This window comes from Squalius cephalus (genome assembly GCF_949319135.1).
Source record: "Squalius cephalus genome assembly, chromosome: 15".
NCBI classification, from domain to species: domain Eukaryota; kingdom Metazoa; phylum Chordata; class Actinopteri; order Cypriniformes; family Leuciscidae; genus Squalius; species Squalius cephalus.
In genome coordinates, this window is record NC_137136.1 from 21,761,837 (window position 1) to 21,779,988 (window position 18,152).

At 39.5% G+C, this 18,152-nt stretch overlaps 1 protein-coding gene across 1 annotated transcript in view; it reads right to left on the reverse strand.

The window, feature by feature from the left end:
- Positions 1–17,582, reverse strand: part of LOC307173105 (kinesin-like protein KIFC3) — a 27,878-nt gene extending 10,296 nt beyond the window's left edge. The window contains exons 1-11 of the mRNA XM_079895919.1: positions 17,301–17,582; positions 16,926–17,019; positions 16,242–16,829; positions 12,337–12,641; positions 12,023–12,203; positions 11,691–11,787; positions 11,436–11,599; positions 7,694–7,946; positions 1,290–1,462; positions 909–974; positions 620–757 (exon numbers count right to left, since the gene is read on the reverse strand). Coding sequence (XP_079752045.1) covers positions 620–757; positions 909–974; positions 1,290–1,462; positions 7,694–7,946; positions 11,436–11,599; positions 11,691–11,787; positions 12,023–12,121 — 990 coding nt within the window. The 5' untranslated portion in view covers positions 12,122–12,203; positions 12,337–12,641; positions 16,242–16,829; positions 16,926–17,019; positions 17,301–17,582. The remainder of the gene's footprint in view (positions 1–619; positions 758–908; positions 975–1,289; positions 1,463–7,693; positions 7,947–11,435; positions 11,600–11,690; positions 11,788–12,022; positions 12,204–12,336; positions 12,642–16,241; positions 16,830–16,925; positions 17,020–17,300) is intronic.
- Positions 17,583–18,152: the final 570 nt, after the last annotated feature.

Here is an 18,152-nt window from a genome sequence, read left to right on the forward strand (position 1 = left end):
AATGCACCTGTGTTCGTTGTCCATAACATATGCCTGCACTTTCGTTGTTTTGTCATTATTGTTAGTTACATGTGTCACATTGTCATATTCTGATGTTAAGAGCTCGTATTTTTACATTTATTGATTGTCACCGTTCTTAAGGGTTTGTGTGTCTGGGCTACTGCTTTAAAATTAGTTGGACAAGAAATCTTGTTTATGTATTGAATGCATGTTAAAGAACATGCACTCAAAAAAATGTATCTGAATGTATGGTGAAAAAATCTGAAGGCATGTTTAATTTATTTAAGTTTTTTCAAAAGATCCTTTTTTACAGTGTATAATATAGGCAATAAAAAAAAAAAAAAAAACCTTATCAAACTGTTTCAAAGACCACAGGGAGTATATTTGTTTGCTTTTGTGTGGTTTCAGTTGTTTCAAAATTTAAATGTAGAAAATTTGCTTGCAGATTTTACAAATATGTGCATGCCCATGGTTAGTGAATGAGAGCATGTCTATGGGCCACAGAGGTGAGGCGTACTGAAAATGTCACAAGGGAGGGAGTAAAGACAACAATCAGGAGTGTCATATGAGTTTCGTTGTCATCAGTTACTGTACCCAATGCATTAAAAGACATTCTCACCTTGATGAGCACAGAGCTGGACTGGGATGGGATGACCGACAGCTGCTGCAGAAGACCCTGCGTCACTGTGAGGCTGTGTTTCAAACTCTCATTCTCTGCTGATAAGCAAAGCACTCGTTTTTCAGAGTCTGTTACTCCCTGGTGAAAGAAAAAAAAAACAGAAAAAAATCACAGCTGACCTGGAAAAAAGTGTCTGATAGAACAACCTAGATTAGCTCTTGGTCACGAATCATTTTGAGGCTGTCTGGCCTGGTTTTAATGTGCTCAGTTTTAAATGCAGAGCACTTACTGATGTAACTCTGAGTTTGGACAGCTCCTCTTCTCTTTCCTCAATACAGCTCTTCAACTCATCAATCTACAGGAAGAAAATCAATTGTGTCAGCTTAGCAAGTCTGGAAAGCAAAATGAGTGAAGAGGATGGATGAAACTGAATAAAATGATGGAGAGGTAGCTGAATGGATGAAATATGCAGACTTATATATTACTCTCTGGATAAAGGTAAAAAAGAGATGCTTTCATGATCATTGGTGAGGTAGAGAGAGGAATACGTGGAGATGTGCTATTAAATACTCTGAATGTGAAAGCATCACTGATTGCATGATTACATGTTGTGGGTTGAATGATAGTATGAATGTATAGAATGAGTGACTGGATGAGTAATGCTCATCACCTGCTGTTGGAAGGCCTGCACTTTAGTGTGGCGATCTCGTTCTCTCTGCTCAAGCTGTGAATGAAGCGATCGCAGCTCTCCTCTCAGTTGACTCCTCTCCCCCTGCAGCCCACATAGAGATTGAACCAACTTATGCAGCCCAACCGGAGATGATGCAGGTAGCATGTACTCACCTACACACAAACACACACATGGCATGACCGTTTAGAATGGAATTTCAAAAGAAGCTAGTGCATCTGGCATAAGGAGTGGCTTACCAATATACAATCCTACCATTCGGATTGTCCCTAGCTCCGTGACTTTTACAAAATGTCTGGATGCGGCCCTCTCCCCCGTGAGACAGTTGGGAGTACTCATCCTGAACTACCTCGATGATTGGTTGCTCTTAGCCCAATCGAAGAAAAACTATGCACAGGTCTTAGCTCCTCAGCCACTTGGAAAGTCAGAGGCTAGCGGCATCTTTCAGAACCGGGGATATCCTTCCCATGAAAATGTTTCAGAAGCTACTGGGCCTCATGGCAGCAGCCTCCTCAGTAGTTCCCTTGGGTCTGTTACATATTCGGCCACTACAACACAGAAGGCCCACGTCCCATCTAAAGTGTGGCGCGAAGGCCGCCTCATTCTCAGGGTGAACCATGGTTTTACCAAATCCCTGGTCCCCTGGAAATGGCCCCATCTGTATCAGTTGGGGGTAGAACTGGGCTCAGTATCCAGAAGGAAAGTAGTCTCCTGGATGGAACCGATGACGAATTGGCACAACTGCCTGGGAATGATGGCAGTACTTCTGGCCTTCAATGAGTTCCAGTCAGAACTCAAGGCGGACCATGTCCTGGTCCGATCAGACAGCATGTCAGTGGTAGCCTATTGAAATTACCAAGGACCTCAGGTCTCATCTGCGAAAAAAGTTGGAATGCCGCCTCCTTCTGTGGGCCCGATACAATCTTTGCTCAGTGAGAGCGGTCCACATACCAGGCTCCATGAACACGGGAGCAGATATGCTGTCCTGGAATTGACCATCCGTGGAGGAGTGGGGAATCCTCCCCCAGTCGGTTTGCATGATCTGGAGCATTTTCAGGGATGCAGAAGTGGACCTCTTTGCATCAAAAGAGAAGTCCCACTGCCCGATGCTCGTCTCAAAGGAAAAATTATTCAGTATACAATTGATTTTAAGATTTTATTATTGGTTTTTAAAGCTCTTTACAACATGTCTCCAATTTATATCACTAACCTTTTAGGATCTTTTTAACCTTTTAGTCATCAAAGGGTGATCGAGCTTTCACAGTAGTTGCTCCTAAATCTTCCACATATTCAGCAGGCTCCATCTATAGAGGTTTTTAGGTCTCATTTGAAAACATGTCTTTTTAACTTAGCTTTTGGAGGAAGGGGATCTTGAGTAATTGTCTCTGTGTCTGTATAGGCACAATAAATGTTATTAGCTGTGAATCAGACAACTTTCCATCCAAAGTTGCCAATTTAAATTTCGGCTCAAAGTTCAAGATTTTAATAAAAATTCAAACATTTCTCATCTGATTGTTTTGCTATTCACATTAATTGTATAGTTGTATCATATGTTTTGGCTTCTGCTCTTCTGTTCATGTCTCTTATCAATATGCATTCTCACAGTCATATGCTGCGTTAATGCCATGTCGGAAATTACAAAAAGTTTTATTCAGAGCTTTATTCACGTCGTTGGACTGGGAATTATGCGTTTTTATGTCAACACTATCAACGCCTAAATTAATCTGCAGAAGTCAGGTGGTACAATGGTCATGTGGTACAAGCAGGAGCTTGTAGAAAATTCCCAGCTTACAAGTTGTAATTACGAGCACTACGAGGACGTGAAGGCTCTTTACAAGTTGAAATCTCTTAATTACGGTAATTACGACATGGCGTGCACACCTTTACTTCCTGGTTTTGTCATGTCCTGTTTTTTTCAACTCAAAGACTTTTGCAATGTGCCTGGGAGCCTAACTGCTCTGCAACATTTTATTTAGATTCCCGCCATTTATTATTGATATGCCGAGTCAGAGTTGCTGTCTTTTCCTGTGCTGTACACTAATTACTGAGGCAGACGGCGTCAGATATGAGCTTCCAGTCTCGGGTGGAGCAAGTCTATTGGTGGGAAGGATGAATGGAGACACAAAGGGACGCCACCGCAAACGAACAAACGTGATGGAGGAACAGGCTTGAACAAAAAATATTACACCATTTTCTGTAATTCCAGACAACATTTCATGGTGGGATTAATCTAGGCAAAAAATGGGTATGAGCTATGGGCTAATTCAGATATGGGCAGACATGGAACACATGTAACTCAAGCCCATTTCATGCCTAAATTGGCTCCACCAATAAATATTGGCTGGGATATTTGATTCTAAATGATTTTGTGGTCAATATTTCTGTACAATGAACGCTAAACAGTACATAATTGACCGATACTCCTTGAAACCGATTTCCTACTGTGCTTTTTTCATCGTTCTCCTCCTCACATTAAATAAAACTTAAATCTTGAGAGCATGGTCTACTCATTTTATGCTTTCGTGTTTAAAGCTGAATTTCCTCTCGGCTGTACACTGGATTTATATAGTATCTTACAGCAGTGCACGTGAAGTTCAGCTGTGCTAGTTTGTAAGTACACTTGCATTTGTAAGAGAAGCAGCTCTCACAATGTTTTATTCATCTCTGTGAGCCACAGAGAAACATGCCAAGTGCTGTAGATGTACCATCCGGGCAAATGGGTATTTTTACTACATGCTAATAAAAGACATTGACGTCTCATGAGCAACAAACACATGTATTCCCATGTCAATTAGCCATCTGATTAATATGATTCATACTGTATCTGTATTTCATGTGGCTAATGGATTAAATGAAAGTGTCTGCAGACATGTGGGTGTCATGACGAAGGGGTCAAGGTTTGGTGGGTTAGCATAGCCCAGATTGCTGGTATATAGCTATAACTACCAATTTTTCTCATTTGATGGAAATACATTTTTTGTGCAACAACATTTAAATTAATTTTACATATATTTCATTAGTATAAATTTTAACAATGCTGGTTCTTTTTAGGAGGGATGTTTACATTTTCTCTGTCTGCTACCTCTCAAGAAACAGGATAATTGCTATTGCAGTTTATTCAGGATAAGGGTTTGTGAGCATTTTTGGAGTGTCATCAGCCAACCAGAATTGTTATGATGTAATTATGCAGAATGTGCAAGGGATTAATATAGCTTAATATAGTAATATAATATAAAATGGGCTTAATATAGCTCCTTAGATTGTAGTATCCTGATCATTAAGAGTCATGTGCACACCACAAAGCCAAGTACATCTGACATTGAATTAGTGCAAGAGATGTGCATTTTAAACACACAATGTTTGTCTGAGGAGAAACAGACCGCCAGAGAGTCCAGATGCCCCATATAGCTCTGAGGTCACTGCCAGGTGCGGTTTCTAAAACCGTCAATCTGCTATTTTTGGCACTTTTTCCCAGTATTCTCATTTAATTAAAGTACAATTTTAAGCTGTCCACATGATGTGAACAGGTCATTATCTCTTCCGTCATTGACGTCAAACAAAATTCTGAATCCAAAAACAAACAATGACATCATCTGGGGCCAGATTCACAAAACATTCCCCTATTGTGCCCCTATTGTGCTATTATTAAAGGTTCCTAATTTTGTTTTGGAGGTTTCCTACAATAGGTTTACAAGCATCCAAGGTCAAAAACACTTTCATTTTCTCATAATATACATTGAACATCACCTAATTTCTTAAGATTCAGTCTCTCTAAGCCCCTCCTTTTCGAGAGCTTCCTCTGCTCTGATTGGTCAGATGGCCCAGTCTGTTGTGATTGGTCTACTCGCTTTTACGAGTCTACATCCCTACCAGAGGCCTACAATTGGTAAATGAGCGAAAGGCCCGTGGTACCATCACAGAAAGGCACAAAATCACTCTCCAGAACATTTTCTCTCACTGTTCCTTGCTGGTGGAATGATCTCCCAGGCTTCATGCCTTCAATGCAGAATCCCTGACAACATTCAACAGACAGCTGAAAACTCATCTTTCCCGGGAGCACTTAACCTCATTATAAAAATAAATAAATAAATAAAAAATTATATTCTTTCACTTTCCTTTAATCCCTTCCTATTCTAGCTTATGCTACTCTGAGAAATGTCTGAAACTTTGTATTTTGAGCACTTCCTGTGTTTATGTCCTGTATGTCTTTGGATTGTGTGGGAAACCCAGAGGAAATCAATGTCAACACAGAGAAAGCATACAAACTCCACACAGAACGGCCTCTTGACACAGCTGCGTCTCCAATACTGCACATACGGGATTATACTAGACAAGTTGTTGATGTTATTGATGTTGTTTTTTATTATTATTATTATTATTATTATTATTATTATTATTATAGCTTCAGGATTTTGTTGTTGTTGTTTCCACTTTAATTTTTTTGCATGTAAATTACTACATGTAAAGATATAGAAAAAAAAACAAATTGCTGCATTTCTCATTAATTCTTTATGCTGTAATACAGTCAGTAAAATAAAAAGATCTGATTCTGATCATGTGAAAAATAATCATTCAAACTTTAAAAATAAAAGTTAATGATTTATGTAATGCTCCCTGTTGTTAGTGTTTTTAAGATCAGTGTTTTATGAATGAAATGCATGATTTCTGAATGAGAATTGTTGCCAGTGTTAAGGTGGAAGGAGCTTATTTTGAGACATACATAAAGTGTTTTGTTGGTCTGAGGTGAGATTAAAGGGATAGTTCACCCAAAAATGAAAATTCTGTCAGTAATTACTCACCCTCATGTTGTTCCAACCCCGTAAGACCTTCGTTCATCTTCGGAACACAAATTAAGATATTTTTGATTAAATCTGAGAGTTGTCTCACTCCTCCATAGGCTTCTAAGGGACTGAAACTTGCTGGCCCAGAAAATGTATTAAAGACATCGTTTAATATAGTCCAAGTGACTCCAGTGGCTCAATCTTAAGTTTATAAAGCGACGAGAATACTTTTTGTGCGCAAAAACAGACAAAAATAACGACTTTATTCCACTTTTCATTTCCTTCTCTCTGGGCCTCGGGTCTTTTCACGTAATGTTTAAGCGTAGCGCATCTGTGTTGTACGTCACCACGTATCACACATGACCAGCATCGGCCAATAGTGAGCCTACGTGGTGACGTACAACACAGAAGCGCTACGCTTAAACATTACGTGAAAAGACCCGAGGCCCAGAGAGAAGGAAATGAATAGTTGAATAAAGTCGTTATCTTTGTCTGTTTTTGCGCACAAAAAGTATTCTCGTCACTTTATAAACTTAAGATTGAGCCACTGGAGTCACTTGGACTATATTAACGATGTCTTTAATACATTTTCTGGGCCAGCAAGTTTCAGTCCCTTAGAAGCCTATGGAGGAGTGAGACAACTCTCAGATTTAATCAAAAATATCTTAATTTGTGTTCCAAAAATGAACGAAGGTCTTACGGGGTTGGAACAACATGAGGGTGAGTAATTACTGACATAATTTTCATTTTTGGGTGAACTATCCCTTTAACTGTTTGGCCAAGATTCATCTTGGTAATGCAGACTGCATGAAGAGTTTTGAAAATGTGGCTTCAGTATTGACCGATGCTTTTTAGCAATAAAAAAACAAAAAAAAACCTGTAATGTTACTGAGAACTTTTTGTTCAGAACTCTGAAAAACCTTGCCAGAACATTAGCTAAAGTTCTGAGAAAGGTTCATATTAGCTGGGTAAAGCTACATAATGTAAGAATAATTTGAATCTGTACCACAGTTTGTAAAATAAATAAATAAATAAAAATGGATTGACAGACATGTATACAATGTAAGTCTAAATATTCAGAAACATTCTTTTAACGTAAAGGCTGAATCTTTCAGACAGACCAAACAGCAAAGACAGAAACAGATGCACCTCCTGATATTGCCGAATTAGACCAGTTCCTGGGTATATAATTTGTTGATTCTGGAACAACATTCCTGTCTGAAAATTTGGTTGTAACCATATCCCTACCCCGAAACCTAATCCTACCCATAAGTTCCCCCTAAAATCAGAGGGAAATGATAGGTGAATAGCAGTGATGTAGAAGCACCTAACTCTGGTTGTAACCCTAAACTTGACATAAACGGTACACTTTTCCCTAAAATCTGATTGGTGAATGGAATGTTGTTCCAGGATCAACAAAAATGTTGATCCAAGAACATGTTGTACTTGATGAAATCAGGTTCTGTGTAAGGTAAAAGGCAGCCTCCAAAAAATCAATGAATGTCAAGGTAAAGTACATAAAGAGAGGTATTAAACTCATCATTATCCACATCTAAAGTCTTCACACTGAGATTCTGTGATTTATTTAGGTTCAAAAGGTCTCACCCTCATTTTCAGGTGATGGGCTCTGCTGCTGAGCGATCACTTCCTCCAGGTTGTTAATCACACTGTTCTTGTCTCTGAGGCGCTGGCGGTAGGACGCACGCAGGGTCTTCATCTTCCGCCGGTGCTGGGCACGGTGTCTGCGTAGCTGCAGACGGTACTGATCAGCCTGCTGCTGCAGCTGTTGCAGGTGGGAATATTGCTCCAGGAAGCTCAGGAGGTGGGACATCACAGACAGCAATGGAGACTCTGTCACCTGGAAAATACACATTTCATATTTACTCAACTATTAAAAATAAATGTGCACTAATAAAAAATGCTTTTACATGTTTCATTACGTTTCTACACTTTCTTTCAGAAAATGTGACCGGTGCTTCCAGATAAGGTGTTGTGGAGGTAAAACAAAAGCTGAAATAAAATTAATGTAAACTCTAAAGACCTATTAAAAAACTAAAACTATTAAAAATGACAAAACACAACAAAAATACTAAACCTTTAACTAAAATGAAAACAGAAAATAAAAACAAATTCAAATTATCAATAAAAACTATGATAGGAACCAGGGCCATGCACAGACCTTTTGAGGGGCATGTGTTGAAACTGAAAAAGGCACCCCCCTCCCTTTTTTTATATTAAGATTATTTAGTAAGCTTACATAAAAGGAAAAAATGGTCACATCTTCATGACAAATTCAATAACACAAAATAACAGTCTCAAAAGCTTTAGATTTATTCACTATTAATAACAACCATAATAATAATATAAATATACAGGGTTTCAGGGCTTCTTTAGCCCTAAAGGGCTAAAACCCTCAAAAAACATGTTTTACTACATTTATACATGTGAAGACGAGCGGAGAGTATAGAATACTATAGGTAAAAAAAAAGAAAAGCTAGATAGCAAATACGTGCACATTTACAGCCTTGAATTAACCATAATTTAATATTATTACCATAACATGATTAAATGTTAATAAATTAAGTGTATCAGCAATCATAAATCAAAGAAGAAATTTCATAGAAATATATGTTACCTAGATGACGACCCAGCAAACACAGAACGTTGGCACAACGTACCCAACATTCTAACAACGTTTTGACAACATGGCCAAAAGGTTGCTATAACTACGTTGTGTGGTGAAGGTTGTTACAGCGTTGTCACAATGTTGACATTAAACCACCGTTCAGGGCCATGATTGCTTAAAGGAGAACTCCGGTCAATTTTAACATTGAGCTCATTTTTTTGTACATTTGGAGTGTTGTCAATACAGAGAACAACGACAAAAATCGGTGTTGCCTACACCGTGTTATCCTCTTTTTAAAATTTGCACCCTGTTGACTTCAATGGGGCAAGTTTTAAACCTGCTTTTAGCCTCTTAACATCCTTGATGTGTCATTACAAGTGCACAGGTCATGTGAGTGATTCCTTTAGAGTTAACACGGGTGAATCTGACTGCAGTAGATGTGAAAGATATGAATAAAAATGATGTTTATTCAGCCAGCGCACATACCTGTATTTACATCCTGTTTTCGGTCGAAGTCCATAGTAATCGATTGTCGAGTTCACGCGCATGATCATAGGTACTAAACCAATGCGCGTGAACTCGACAATCGATTACTATGGACTTTGACCGAAAACAGGATGTAAATACAGGTATGAGCGCTGGCTAAATAAATATCATTTTTATTCATATCTTTCACATCTACTGCAGTCAGATTGACCCGCGTTCACTCCGAAGGAATCACTCACATGACCTGTGCTCTTGTAATGACACATCAAGGATGTTAAGAGGCTAAAAGCAGGTTTAAAACTTGCCCCATTGAAGTCAACAGGGTGCAAATTTTAAAAAGAGGATAACACGGTGTAGGCAACACCGATTTTTGTCGTTGTTCTCTGTACTGACAGCACTCCAAATGTACAAAAAAATGAGCTCAATGTTAAAATTGACCGGAGTTCTCCTTTAAGGTTGTGCCTATGGTGTATTTATAACCACTGGACTACATATGTAATCATCACTGCCCTGAAGCGCGAAAATCAGCCCTTTAAATTTCAACCGCCCGTTGGGCTCATTGTGTTGTCTCATTCTTCATCGAAGGATACGTGAATATTGCCTTTAATTTACCTCAGCTAAATAAGATACGTAATTATTCAAACACAACATACAACTTCATTTTCTAATGTGACTAAAGTAGCCTCGCTCGCACTGTTTAGTTTTTCATTAGATTTGTCTGCTATTTAGTCTCATTCGTTTCTTTGCTCCTAGGGTTTGTGGATGTTTCCTGGACTGATTCCGATTACAGACCTTTATCGCCCGGCTTTCGATTACGCTCCCCTGTCTGCCATGTACAGAACACGGTTTTGTTCATTAAATGTTCTGATCTTTGCTCTTTATGTTTTATTTATTATACTTAAAAATACTTCTGCTGCTGCGGAACTTCAGTTCATTCAGTCAAGATAGAGGGGGCGGGGTTATCAGTTTACTGACAGTTTGAGGATGAACAAGATTTACACAAGCTCTTTTATAGAACTTTCATTGGCTAAATATTTGTATAAACAGGCAGACAGTAAAGGTTGACCAATAGCATTGATTTATATATATATATATATATATAAAAAAAAAAAACCGACCACTACCAAAAAAAAAAGGGCACTTCAAGGAGTGTAAGGGCAAAAAGGGTATGTGCTCTGCACATGTTGAGCCCTACCTGTGCATGTGCCTGATAGGAAGGAACCCAATTATACTAAAATATTATATTTACTATATTATGCTATAAAAATTATATAAAAATAACAATGGTTGGTGATTAAGGACACAAATTATAGTACAGCCTATTGAACATACCGTACTGTACAGCTCCATTTTCATTAGTGGAAAATTCAATATTTGCTGTCCTTATTTAAGTAGCTACAGACTTTACATCTATCCATTCCAGCCTCATTTTAATTAATGAAAAATTAAATATGGCATCTACCCTGACTAAGGTCTAATGAGGTCCTTAAGTTTGACTAGTGTCAATGCCGTGTGTCAATGTAGGCCTAAGTCTTTTTTTTTCTGCCATTTTATCAATTTTGCTCATTTTGAAAAGTAATAACCAAATTTAAAGTATTATTCATAAATAATCACAGAACAAACTGTGAATTATATACATACTGTAGGCAGAACCTGATTTCACCAAGTGCAACATGTTCCTGGATCAACATCTTTTGTTGATTCTGAAACAACATTCTAATCAACCAATTATGTCAAGTTCTGTCAGGACCACTATCGTCAAAGATGAGTATGGTTCTGTTCTGGGCGAGAACTCCCTGTGCAGGGAGAGCAGTGATAACCCCCGTTAGGGTAAACAGAACAGAACCAACATAAATGTATGCAAATATCATTAATGTCACTATTTTAATATACACCATAATTCGAGAAATTATTCAAGAGGAATCACGCTACGCTAACGCTACGCTTGATTTTAGGCTTACAACCAGGGTTTGGTGCTTCTACATCAGTGTTATTCATCTATTATTCCCCTCTGATTTTAGGGTTAACTTATGGGTAGGGTTAGGTTTAGGGGTAGGGATATGGTTATGATTAAATTTTCAGACAGGAATGTTGTTCCAGGATCAACAAAATATGTTGACACAGGCATATTGTGCATATTATTCTAACTCAGCATAATCAGCAAAGGGTCTGCTGAAATACTACCACCACCACTATGAAACATGGTAAATGTGAATGTAGTTAGAAGGTCTTCACCTTTTCACTAGGTTCTGTTGGAGAATTAGTGGCTCTTCTCTTTTCTGCCTCTTGCTTGAAAGACAGGAAAGCTGTTAATGGTGTTTTGGCAGGTAATCCATGACCTTCATCAAACTCATCATCTTCATCACTGAGAGACGCCCCATCACTATCACTGCTGCTGCCTGCAATTTAATAGGTGATTATGGTTGAATGCTGATTATGTGGAGCAGCACTTCATTGTATTTGGAACATCACGCAACAAAACATTCTTACTTGAATCACTCAGTCTTGCACACCCTCTTTTGCCCAACCTGGGGGTGTGGCTACTCTTCCCCTTGCTCTTTGTTTCCATGGAAACATGGCCAGGCTCCTGTCAGTTACAGAGGGAGATGAATGTGATTATTGGAAGGTGTTAAAGCCACCACTGAGGACATTCGATTCATGTGCATGCGTGCATAATCGAATTGTTTCTATATATTTAATATATTATATTATAATATAATAAATCATTCTATTTTTCTTGTTTGCATATTTTGTAATGAGGACAATAAGGAATGCATATATTAACATATCTATCGACGTGTGTCCACTGCGGCCAAACATACCTCCAGGGATTCTCCATACGCCCCCTCGAGCGCTGCCTCCTCCTCCTTTTTAAAAACGGTGTAGAAGATGTACACCAGCAAAGAATAGAAGGCATACATGTTTCCTGATGTGCGGCTGTTACAATGACAGTGGCTGGAAATAAATGTTTTTGCTTCACAGCATCTCTCTGCTCTTCCCACACTGCAATACAATCAGACAAGTGTTACTAAACCGCAGCTCCAGTAGCAAATCCACCAAAACAAATCATGATGGCATTCTCATGTTGTCAAGCTCCTTAGAATGATGATATTCCCATTGTTTTGCAGAGTCTTACCATCTGCTGAGGTTGATCCTCCACAACTGCAGTTACTGCATTCCCATTCTTCCGCTCTGAAGCTCTACATGGTGATTCTGCAGGACTGCTTGTGCCTGTTCACCAGTGTTTCGGGGCTTTGGTTGGCAACACTAGCTCTTGACTCCGCACATCTGTCCAACCTGCTATTCCTGGCTTCCTTTTCCCCCTCCTTTTTCTCCTCCTCTCTCATTATCCATTCCTCTCCTCCCCCCTCCTCTCTCTCCTCAGCAGTGTTTGAGAACGCTCATCGCAGATGTGTAGTGCACTGCAGTGGTGGGGTGAAGCTGACAGAAATTGGTGAGAGGAAGAACAGGAAGTCAGAAGCTCAAAAAAAGCGCTCTGATGTTGCTATATTCAAAGTGACAACCATATATGAATTCTATGGTTACAAATCATGTAGAACCATAGGTTTGTTCGTTCTATAGCTTCACCACAGCAAGATTTAATAAGTTTTTTAAGTTCTGATGATGATATTTTGTGCCTGTAAGCAGAATACTGTGGTAATAATTAGATTTTACTGGGACATGAGGACCGGGGTGACCACTGTTCTAGATGGTTAAATGGTTGAATGCTGTACAAATGGAAATAGCCCAACAAAACGTTTGATGGTAAAAACAAATATTGCTTGCCTGAGATCAGCTCTCCAGCCACCACACTGTGGAGAATATTCAATACAATTCAGCTGCATTTTAGACAATGAAACACTAGAGGGCGCACTACATCAGCTGAAATAAATGTGGCAGTGTTCGAAATTGTTTCCTATACCCTCATTCACCATTCCTTACATTAGTAGTGGAAACAGTGCAGCGCTTCCAGGTTCTACGTCAGAACGTCGGCTCATTATTGGCCAGCTCCTAAGTCAGCTGATACTAAAGCATCACACATGTGTCGTGGTGCTCACGTGAACAGCGTCAGCCAATAATGAGCCAGTGTTCTGGCGTAGAACCTGGAAGCATTGCATTGTATACACTACGTGAATAGCATGGGAGAATGACATGGAAGAGATTATTGAATAAAGTCGTTATTATTATTATTATTTTTTGCTCACAAAAAGTATTCACGTCGCTTCATAACATTAAAGGCTTACTGACGTGCCTTGGAATGCACAGTTTTGTATGATGCATTGACGTAATTTCCACTGAAACAGGAAGCAAAGGCGGGACATATTGAATGGCTCCTCCCCATTTTCAAATAGCCAATAGCGTTTAGTTTACCTCACAGACTGCTATTGACAGCACCATGGAAGCGAATCCCAGCGCTGATGATACATTGGATTCAATAGTAGAGGTGAGAATAAAACTTGAGCGTTTGAGCAATCGAACACACATCTCCAACCGATGTTGCTCCGTGACATGTCAACATTTGCTTTGGCTCGGTGGGATTTATAGCATAAGGTGCGGGACGCTTTAGATTCTAGAGAGCATTTGATAATATAATATAATATAATATAATATAATATAATATAATATAATATAATATAATATAATATAAAGAGCAAAAAAATATTATTTGATCCCCTGGTGAATTTGTAAGTTCGTCCACTTACAATGAAATGAAGGGTCTATAATTTTTATGGTAGGTTTTTTTAATGGATAGAGACAGAATATCAACCAAAATCCAGAAAAAACACATTATATAAAGGTAATAAATTGCAGTTCAGTGAGTGAAATAAGTATTTGATCCCCAAGCAAAACATGCCTTAGTACTTGCCAACCTTTGTTGGCAATCACAGAGGTAAGACGTTTCTTGTAGTTGGTCACCAGGTTTGCACACATCTCAGGGGGGATTTTGGTCCATTCCTGTTTACAGATACTTTCAAAATCCTCAAAGTTTCAGCTCCCTCCACAGATTTTCTATAGGATTAAGGTCTAGAGACTGGCTAGGCCACTCCAAGACCTTAATGTGCTTCTTCTTGAGCCACTCCTTTGTTGCCTGGGCGGTATGTTTTGGGTCATTCTCATGCTGGAAGACCCATCTTCAGTGTTCTTGCTGAAGGAAGGAGTTTCTCGTCCAAGATTTGACGGTACATGACCCCGTCCATTGGCCCCTCAATACGGTGAAATCGTCCTGTACCCTTAGCAGAGATACAGCCCCTGAGCATGTTTCCACCTCCGTGCTTGACTGTAGGGATGGTGTTCTTGGGGTCATAGTCAGCATTTCTCTTCCACCAAACACGGTGAGTTGAGTTGATGCCAAATGCTCAGTTTTGGTCTCATCTGACCACAGCACTTTCTCCCAAGCCTTCTCTGAATCATTAGATGTTTATTGGCAAACTTTAGAAGGGATTCTATATGTGCCTTCTTGAGCGGTGAGACCCACTGCAGGATTTCAATTAATTGCGGCTCAGTGTGTTACCAATAGTTTGCTTGGTGACTGTGGTCCCAACTGTCTTGAGATCATTAACAAGCTCCTCCAGTGTAGTTCTGGGCTGATCCCTCACCTTTCTCATTTCTCCATTTCTGAATAATCACACCAACAAAAGTCTCCTTCTCACCAAGCTTCTTGATGATGGTCTTGTAGCCCATTCCAGCCTTGTGCAGGTCTACAATCTGGTCCCTGACGTTTGACAGCTCTTTGGTCTTGCCCATGGTGGTGGAGAGGTTGGAATAGAAGATACAGATTCTGTGGACAGGTGTCTTTTATACACACAACGAGCTGGCATTAGGAGTACTTTCTTAGGCCTTGTCCACACGGACACGGGTATTTTTATAACCGTGACTTTTTTTACGCGGTTCGGCCGTTCGTCAACACGGAAACGCAGTATCAGGTCACTGAAACCGCACATTTTTGAAAACCCCTGCCAGGGTGAGGATTTTCAGAAACGCCGGTTGCAGTGTTGTCGTGTAGACAGTAAAACCGGGGTTTTTGCTTCTGATTCAGGCTTCTGATTGGCCAACGTGGCTTAACGATCGCCGCCTGCTGGTGTGGCATGCTCTTGACAGCGTTTGATAGCGTGTTTTTTGCATTTTCATGTAGGCAGAGATTTCTTTTAAACCGAGCATGTGTGGACGGGATTTTTTTTTTTAAACGCAGGAGGAAAAACTCCGGTTATAAAAATACCCGTGTCCGTGTGGACTAGGCCTTAAAGTGACAGGACTAATCTGTGTTTCACATGGGCACATAACCAATCTGTGGGAGGCAGCATTCTTGCTGGTTGGTAGGGGATCAAATACTTATTTCACTCGATCAAATGCTAATCAATTTACAACCTTTATATAATGTGGTTTTTTTTCTGGATTTTTTGGTTGATATTCTGTATCTATCCATTAAAATAAACCTACTATAAAATTTGTGCTTCATTGTTTGAATTTACATGTCCTCAGTAAAAGTAATACTATGTACATTTAAACCAGTGTTGCCAGATCTTACTAGACAAATGAGTTACTAATGAAGTGACTAAACAATGCCAAAATAAGTAACTATCCTCACCAAAACAACCTGCTAATTTTTTTCATTGCCTTTTAGTATAAACCTGTATAAACACACATTAAATAAAGTTAAGTTGCATTATTGACATTCAGAAAACATCTTTGCAATTATATAATTTTACAAAAATCTAAATCATCTAAATCAATGATTAAATTTACCACACATTTACCAAAGTTTCTTATAATAAGTAGACATGGCAACACTGACTTAAACAGAGTCCCATTCTTTCTTTACAAAGGACTACATTGTTGATGATGCTAAACAATTTATTCATCGCTCAGGGATTTTAGAAGCATTCAATGTCACTGTAATGGATTTAATAGGTTATAAGCAAACTCTAATTATACGAATAGATGTAAACAAACTCCAGTTTCTGTAATATAATACATGTTAGCTTATAGACAGAAGTTAGACAGAAGGCTTTTACATGCAACAGTAAAACACAGTACATATACCTGCTAGTAACCTGAGAGTACCATTTTGTGGTTCTCCGTTAACTTTGGAAAACATTACTTGCTCCTAAGTCAGTCCCAGCCTTTCAAATCAAGCAGGTATTTAATAAGGGCCTTCCTGGTGGTCCAGCATCCTAATGCCATGATGACTTTAAAGATCCAGCTCAGTCCTTCTGTAGGCAACACGAGGGAACCGAAAGATCTAGATCTGCTCCTTGGGGAAACTAATAAAGGGAGACTGAGGGCAACACTCCCTACTGCCCCTGCTGCATTTTCAGCAAATGCACACACTGTCAGCGAACAGGAAAGGGTGGAAAAGGCCAAGCAGCGTGACATAATGACCAACCCATCTGGCGATAGCCAATCAGAGAGCATTACAAAAAAAGTGGAGCCAATCAGTAGGATACGGGCTGTGATGTGGTCGTCACTAAGCCACAGGAAGTCAAAAGTAGAAAGCACAGGTCCGAGTGATTCACCTGCCCATTCTAAATCATTCTGCAGTGACATGATAATTTGGTTACTGGGAGAAAAGAATGAAAGGACAGAGGAGCAGCCAATCAGGAGGAAGCCCAATGATGAAGCTCTGTGATCCTGCAAACAGAGAAAGAAAAATTATAACAGTGCAACCACATGCATCTTACTGATAGTATGCATATAATGGATTCAAGACACTGAATGGACGTTTACCTTGAATAGCTGATAAGCAGCATGGAGTGATGAGACAGACAAAATCATTAATGTCATGACTGTGGTAAACTCTTTTATAAAATCCATCAGTGCCCTTTGAACACATAAATCACACATGCATGAAATTAGTGCACTTTTAAGTGTACACAACAAATAGGCTATGTTAAGTATAAAATACAAAGAAAGAAAGAAAAAGCATATAAGCAAAGTTGCCAGACATACTCAAACTCATTAGGCAAAGCAACAAACTTACTGGTAAAACACAGCTATAATGAAAACGAAAAAATGCTATATGTATAGAAATATAAGTTACAAACACATTTACTAATGAGTGAAATCTACTGTATTGTAGCAAATAGGATTGTCACGCCATACCTGAGCAGTAAGTGAAGTATTTCATTGTTCAGAGTGTAATTACAGAGACAAGGCAAATTGCAAAACGTCAAGCTACTGAATTAAGATTTAAATCAAAGTAGTTGTCATTCGGTTCAGTGGCAAAATGTAAAAGATTGCGTTCAGCATGTGCTCGCTGTTTACCATCAACAAGCCGTTACCCGAGCGAGCCGAGCACAGGAAGTGTGTGCAGTTCTGCGCTCAGCTGGTAGAGTGTGTGTTCTACCCTCTAGTGGACGAGAGAGGAACAGCTCCAATGTTGAGATCACTCTACAAATCCGGGTTATAGCACTGTTATCCGACCATTTATCTTATGGAATACATAGAATCGTACTCGGTTACTAATGTAACCTCGGTTCTCTCTAGAAGAGGGAACGAGTATTGCGTAAGGTTAGCTTACGCATCGGGAAAGTCTTCTTTCTTCGAGATCTGAAGCCAAAAAATTATCCTTAATTTTGTATACATTGTCAACGCAGTGCAGCAGCCGACAGACCTAGGCAGGCTGTATAAGCGTGCTCATTGGCTGCTCGGCGGCAACTGCTTAAGCCTATCGGTGAGCGCTCTGAACGCGGCAACCAATGAGGGCGCTTCGCGCCCTCCGCACCCTTCTAACCGTCAGAATGGGTGTGGCCAGCGTGTATATATTCAGCGCTCATAGGCTAAAATTCTGGTTTTCGCAGTCTGAAGCGCAAAAGCTCGTGGCGCGACACGGCAGGTTACGCAATACTCGTTCCCTCTTCTAGAGAGAACCGAGGTTACATTAGTAACCGAGTACGTTCTCTTACGAGAGGTCTCTCGTATTGCGTAAGGTTAGCTTACGCATCGGGAACCCTT